Consider the following 6,971-nt stretch of genomic DNA (forward strand, 5'->3'; position numbering starts at 1 on the left):
AGAATATCTAATAAAATGGAAGAAAATTCACAAGATCGTGTTAAGTGAAGAAGGCAGAATACATCTTTGCAAGGCGTTTTTCCAATTATGCCAGACATGCCATGGATATACATAGAGAAAACACCAGAGGCAACATACCAAAATATTAAATGTAATTGACTCTACGAGGTAAAACTGAGTTTTATGTTCCCCTATTTCCTATTTATGCAATAGATTTAAAAAGTGTTTTTACGACTAATTATACAATTCAAAAATTGCCTGTGTTGAAAAGCATGAAAGTACATGAAATTGTACTACCCTGGAAACTCCAGGAAGTGTTTAGTTTGGAAAGCCAGGGCCACCTGCTAGTGGGTGAGTCATGGGCACAGGCTCGCACCTGCCACCGCAGACGCCACACAGGCTGCTGCGCCCTTCCAAGCGAAATGCCCCACGTGCGCCAACGGCCACCGCGGCCGTCGCCCCGCGCCTGGCCCGCAGCTAGAGGAAGCCCAGCAACTTCTGCTCTTTCTTAATTTCTAGAAAAGAGGGAAGAGAGGCCTTTTCGAAGTTCCCATGATCGGGCCTTTTTGTGCTCCACTTTGGAACAAATCGGAAGCTAGGGCCTTCCAGGTGCGCCACCGCCGTCCCGGGACAGCCGCGGCCGCACTGCGGCCGGGCTGCGCGGCCTGAGAAAGGCCCGGGCCACGACGCTCCGGGGGCTTGCCGGAGCCCTCTTTGAAGTCTCCCGACGGGCTCCCAGCCTCTCATAAACCAGCGAAGGCCGAACAGCCCCGGTGACCACAGGCCAGCCACGCGGTCGCCCGGGGACGCGCGTGCTCCGCAGGGACAAAGGGTCGGGAAACTTGAGCTCCGGCCAGTCCCAGAGAGACCCGGGCTGGTCGTCGCCATGGCAACGGAGTCGGACCCTCCGAGGCCTGCCGCCCTGGCGCGGCAGCGGCTTGGGTGACCCGGCCCGCTCTGGGGGGGGGCCCCCGCGCCCCGGCCCCGGCAGTCCCTCCCCGCCCCCAGGCCGCGGCCGCGGGAGCCGGCGACTGACCCTCGGCAGCTCCTGTAGTCACGTGGCGCTGGGAACCCGGCGGGGGAAGGTTGGGGACGGGCCTGGCAGTTGTGAACTGGAACCTGCCGCTGTCGCCGCGGCGGGGCGCGGAGCGGGAGTGGGCCGCGGAGGCCGGCCTTCGGGCTCCATGGACGGGCGCCGCGCCCCTGCACAGCCCGCCGCAGAGGTACGGCCGGGGCAGGGGTGCGGGGCCACCGCGGGCCCGCGGGGGGCCGCTCCACCTGCGGGGCGCGTGACCGTGAGTGTGCGCGACCGTGTGTGAGTGCGCGGGGGGGACGCTGCTGGATCTGCGGGGGTGGGGGAGCGCACCTGCGCACAGGCTCCGCGAGCTGCGCCGTGCGTGGGACCCGAAATGGCTCACTCGCAAGAATGGGACCCGTGTGCCCGGGAGCGTGGATGGAGGACACGCATCAGTACAAAAGGGCGGTGTGGGGCTTTTGCCACCCGCGGCCAGCCACGATGCGGAAGGGGATTCTGACCGAGTCGTGGTCACACCAGCTGGCCCTGCGCAGCCCCATGGGAAATAGGCCTGGAATTCCTGTCGGGAGGAGGCTGGGGGAAGGGGAGCCAGCAGGGATTCCGGAGTTCCTGCCATAGGCCGGCCTTTGGCCATTAGGGAAAGCCCAGACTCTGGCCACAGAATGGAGAATTCGTTCTGTGACCTTACCAGGGAAGAAAGTGACCCCCAAAGACAGCAGTGTGCTTCCTTGTTGAAAGGGGCACATTCATTTATTAATCCAATGTCCATTAAGGTCACTCTGCCAGGCAGGATGTGGGGCTTATGGCTGGTGCGTGTGGCTTTGTGGGGGGAGGGGTTGTGGCTGGTGAGGACACAAAGCTGACTGCCCTAGAGGAGCTCAGAGCCTCACTTCTGTTTTCTCTCCCCTCCCCACAGGTAAGGCTGGCCTCTCTGCAGTCAGAGGTCTGAGCTCTGCCATGGGGATAGGGGTGTCTTTATTGCTGCAGTTTTCTCTGACACCTGGGGGCCACCGGAGTGTGGGCCGAAGCAGGCGCTGCAGCCGCGGAAGTATCCCCAGGAACATCCCCAAGAGGAGCTGGAAAAAGCCTCATCCCCAGCTCTGCAGTCTCCAGGGTAGAGTCTGGCCTTTGCTGTGCTCCCAAACCACGCCACAACTGGGGTGCACAGGCGTCCCCATCCCGGCGGAAGGAAATGGCCCTTTCTCATATCCTGGGGTCTTCCCTGTGCACAGTCTGACACTGGGAAGGAGTGACCTTTGTGTTCCCTGAGACGAGAGAGTGGGCTCTAGGGAATTTAGAAGGATGTGTCTGGAGCTTGTGAGCAGGCACAGAAGGGCCCTTAGGAGCCTAATTGCTTCCTTCCTCCTTCCGCGGAGGAGGCTCCTGTGCAGGAATCTGGGCTCCCCTGAGCTGTGGAAGAGCTGAACATGGGGCAGCCCCTGGCGAGGTTGGGGCAGGAACGGGCAGGGGACTGAGATTGCAATCTCATCTTCCCTCCCCTTCTATTGCCCCAGTAATCTCCAGCACCCTGAGGGAGGCAGAGCCGGTGATCAGGCCCTGAGGGCAGCAGGCTGTGGGTGTTCCTTGGATTCAGGGAGAGCATTCCTTCCTGCAGTGTCCTAATTTGTGTGGGTGGAAGAGGGCAGGCGGGCAGAATGTGGGCACAGTCTGGGCAGGCAGTGGTCTGGCGTTAGACTGCTGGGAGTAGCACCCAGGGCTCTGCTCCTGTTCCCTGAGAAGGGCTGTTCTCACTTGTCCTCCAGCCTCCTACGGAGACTGCAGTTAGTGATGCTGAAAGTGCCTCCCCTGTGGGGCTAGGAATGAAAAGCTATAGAAACTTTTTTCTCTGAGATCTTTGCAAAACAAACCCAGGCGTTTTAGAGGAAAGAACACTGGCCTGGGGGTTTAAAGACCTGTTCCCTAGTATTGGTTCTGCTGTTGGCTTACTGTGTCACCTTGGGCAGCTCTCCTCATCTTTGATGTCTCACAATTGCTTCATCTGTTAAACAGGGAGCTCAGTGTCTGTTTGTCCAGCCTCACAGAGTTGCTGTGCAGCTCAGATGTGGCACAGGAAATAGCAGACACAGGGAGAGGGCAGCAGGAAAGTACTTGGAAAAGCATAAGGCACTGTAGGGAGCAGTGGCCACATTTTCTGGTGAGTCCTGTGGCAGGAATGTTTGTGCATTCAGCACTGGAGCATTTATTCCCTGTCTGACACTGGGGTAGCTGCCATGAGGGGGATTCTAGTATCAGAGTCCCTCCCTTCTGGAAGTTTCCAGGGCAACAAAGACATAAGACAAACATCCTTGAAATGTTATCTAAAAACCCAAGATTGAAATAATACATACCACACAAGGAAACAGGAGAGTAGTCTAGCTCCATGTCCAGGGCTCTAGGGGTTCATAGATGGCAGCTCCCGTCCGGGGCTGAAGTTGGGAGGGGAGAAACAGGGGCAGAGTGAGTTGGTCTCTGGAGTGACTGTGCTTTTCCACCCTCAGCAGAGGAAGAACCGATGCTGGAACGTCGTTGCAGGGGCCCCCTGGCCATGGGCCCGGCACAGCCCCGACTCCTTTCTGGGCCCTCCCAGGAGTCACCCCAGACCCTGGGGAAGGAGTCCCGCAGGCTGAGGCAACAAGGCACGTCAGTGGCCCAGTCTGGTGCCCAAGCCCCAGGCAGGGCCCATCGCTGTGCCCACTGTCGAAGGCACTTCCCTGGCTGGGTGGCTCTGTGGCTTCACACCCGCCGGTGCCAGGCCCGGCTGCCCTTGCCCTGCCCAGAGTGTGGCCGTCGCTTTCGCCATGCCCCCTTCTTAGCACTGCACCGCCAGGTCCATGCTGCTGCCACCCCAGACCTGGGCTTTGCCTGCCACCTCTGTGGGCAGAGCTTCCGAGGCTGGGTGGCCCTGGTTCTGCATCTGCGGGCTCATTCGGCTGCAAAGCGGCCCATCGCTTGTCCCAAATGCGAGAGACGCTTCTGGCGACGAAAGCAGCTTCGAGCTCATCTGCGGCGGTGCCACCCTCCCGCCCCGGAGGCCCGGCCCTTCATATGCGGCAACTGTGGCCGGAGCTTTGCCCAGTGGGACCAGTTAGTTGCCCACAAGCGGGTGCACGTAGCCGAGGCCCTGGAGGAGGCCGCAGCCAAGGCTCTGGGGCCCCGGCCCAGGGGCCGCCCCGCGGTGACCGCCCCCCGGCCCGGTGGAGATGCCGTCGACCGCCCCTTCCAGTGTGCCTGCTGTGGCAAGCGCTTCCGGCACAAGCCCAACTTGATCGCCCACCGCCGCGTGCACACGGGCGAGCGGCCCCACCAGTGCCCCGAGTGCGGGAAGCGCTTTACCAATAAGCCCTATCTGACTTCGCACCGGCGCATCCACACCGGCGAGAAGCCCTACCCGTGCAAAGAGTGCGGCCGCCGCTTCCGGCACAAACCCAACCTGCTGTCTCACAGCAAGATTCACAAGCGATCCGAGGGGTCGGCCCAGGCCGCCCCCGGCCCGGGGAGCCCCCAGCTGTCAGCCGGCCCCCAGGAGTCCGCGGCCGAGCCCACCCCGGCGGCACCTCTGAAACCGGCCCAGGAGCCGCCGCCGGGGGCCCCACCAGAGCACCCGCAGGACCGGGCCGAAGCGCCCCCCTCCCTCTACAGCTGCGACGACTGCGGCAGGAGCTTCCGGCTGGAGCGCTTCCTGCGGGCCCACCAGCGGCAGCACACCGGGGAGCGGCCCTTCACCTGCGCCGAGTGCGGGAAGAACTTCGGCAAGAAGACGCACCTGGTGGCGCACTCGCGCGTGCACTCCGGCGAGCGGCCCTTCGCCTGCGAGGAGTGCGGCCGCCGCTTCTCCCAGGGCAGCCATCTGGCGGCGCACCGGCGCGACCACGCCCCCGACCGGCCCTTCGTGTGTCCCGACTGCGGCAAGGCCTTCCGCCACAAACCCTACCTGGCGGCGCACCGGCGCATCCACACCGGCGAGAAGCCCTACGTCTGCCCCGACTGCGGCAAAGCCTTCAGCCAGAAGTCCAACTTGGTGTCGCACCGGCGCATCCACACGGGCGAGCGGCCCTACGCCTGCCCCGACTGCGACCGCAGCTTCAGCCAGAAGTCCAACCTCATCACCCACCGCAAGAGCCACATCCGGGACGGCGCCTTCTGCTGTGCCATCTGTGGCCAGACCTTCGACGACGAGGAGAGACTCCTGGCCCACCAGAAGAAGCACGATGTCTGAGACGGTGGGCGGGGCCGTGTTGGCTGAGAGGGGGCTGGGGTCCTTCGTGGTGGGAGTCGCAGTGGGCTGGGGGTGCCTGCCTGGTGCTGGAGTAGGGGACAGTGGGAATCCCAGAGGGGATAGAAGACGCGGGGAGTGATCTGGGTGGGCCCTGTTAGCGAGAGGAGGTCAACCCCGGTGGCCAGGGAACCCACTTGCAAGCGCAGGGACGCCGGCCTCCAGCTGGTGTGTGCTAAGGCTCCGTCCTGACTGCCCTGTGCCCTGGAAAAGTAGCAATAGCATCCGCCCCTTAGAGCCCTCTGGCTAGAGGAGCCACCAGTGGAAAGGAAGACCCTCCATCCTCTGGTATTAACGCCTTAATGCCCCCGTCTTTTACTGTAAGTTACTTCAGATCATTTTTGGAAGCAGGCGTGATAGAGTCCTGTAAATGAATGCTCTGGGCTAGATACAGCTTGGAGAACCTGCTGGCCTTGTTAGACAGCACTTGGGCCTTTGCCAGCAGCAAGAGGTGAAGCCAAGCCACTCTTACCTCTCCCTTCCCCTCCCATCTGCCCCCTGCATAGGCACCCAGACTTGGAGAGACCCATCTGCTGTTAGTACTTCCATTCTCTTCCTTCCCAAAGAGCAGACCCCAAGGCGTTTACTCCTTGGTCTGTCTCGCTTTATCTGTCGCCCCTCACAGCGCTGAGAGCCTCCCCTGGCTGTCAGCAGCACTGTGTCCAGGCTCTTGTCTGAACACCACAGCCCCTCCTTCGCTCCTTCCAGAGCTCAGCATGTCATGGCAAGGACTGCCGCATTGGTGATGGAGGGCCAGCTGAGGGGAAGTTACCGGTGAGTTTCCTTTTCTCCATTTCTAGCATATGGACACCTGGCCTCTGCTTGAGCACTTAGGTGACAGGAACTTCCGCACCTCCTGAGGCCCTGGATGATTCTAATTGTTAGAAATTCTAATTGTTAGAAATCCTTCCTTATAATGAATGAATTCTGCTTTCCTATAATTTCTACCTATTGGGCCTTGTTCTGTTCTCTGAAACTAAACAGAACAACCATTAACCCCTCCTTTTCAAACTAGAGAATAAAGATTTGGTTTTAGAACTGGTGGCTGGGGAGTGTTCCTTTTTCCTGGGGAGCTGCGACATGTCAGGAGGAGCAGCATGCTCTCCTCCGTAGAATGACGGGGGGCTGTGGGTGGGGCTCTGGCCACAGGCCACGTGCCCAGCTTGCTGAGCTCTGGCACCCTGCCTCAGTTCTTCCCTGAGCATACCCAGGCAGTTGGGCTAATTCTCTGGGTGGTGGGCCGAGGCTCCAGAGAACTGTGGTGGGTGGAATGCTCTCAGCTTGGTCCCAAGATTTATGTTCTTGGTCACTTGCCCTCCTAGGTGGGCCCAGCAACACCTAATCTTTCTCACCACCTAGGCCTTTATGGAACTCCAGCAAGCACTATGAGCTCTTTTGAGGGGTGCTGGGTGTTAAACAGACTTTTGTTATACCTGGACTGTGCCTCCAGTAGTCCTTCAGAGGCTGGACAGATGAAGAAGCCTCTGGGAGGGGAGGCGGTTCCCTGCAGCTAAGACAGCACTCAGCTTCCACACTCCACACACCAGGGGTTCAGCCTTCTTTGAGGTTGTTGTCAAACCCAGCCTGGGTCCACTTGCCCAGTGTTTGCAAAGCCTAACACTGACAGTGAGATTTGCAGCCAGGGAAAGTAAGGCGTTTATT

The 6,971-nt window shown here is 60.3% G+C and overlaps 1 protein-coding gene across 8 annotated transcripts; it reads left to right on the forward strand.

Annotated features, from left to right (window-relative positions):
* The first annotated feature begins 1,087 nt into the window (after nucleotides 1-1,087).
* Nucleotides 1,088-6,347, forward strand: REPIN1 (replication initiator 1). Of its 8 annotated transcripts, none has more exons than XM_002818652.6 (3): nucleotides 1,099-1,223; nucleotides 1,953-2,150; nucleotides 3,535-6,347. In XM_002818652.6, the coding sequence occupies exons 2-3, from the start codon at nucleotides 1,994-1,996 to the stop codon at nucleotides 5,250-5,252; spliced, it is 1,875 nt and encodes a 624-aa protein (XP_002818698.2). In that variant the 5' UTR covers nucleotides 1,099-1,223; nucleotides 1,953-1,993; the 3' UTR covers nucleotides 5,253-6,347. The 8 variants fall into 8 exon arrangements, with proteins under 8 accessions (XP_002818702.1, XP_002818698.2, XP_054415935.1 ...); XM_054559960.2 differs by having other exon boundaries at nucleotides 3,538-6,347; XM_009243404.4 differs by having other exon boundaries at nucleotides 1,186-1,295.
* Nucleotides 6,348-6,971: the final 624 nt, after the last annotated feature.

The sequence above is a fragment of the Pongo abelii genome, chromosome 6, assembly GCF_028885655.2.
Source record: "Pongo abelii isolate AG06213 chromosome 6, NHGRI_mPonAbe1-v2.0_pri, whole genome shotgun sequence".
Taxonomy (NCBI): domain Eukaryota; kingdom Metazoa; phylum Chordata; class Mammalia; order Primates; family Hominidae; genus Pongo; species Pongo abelii.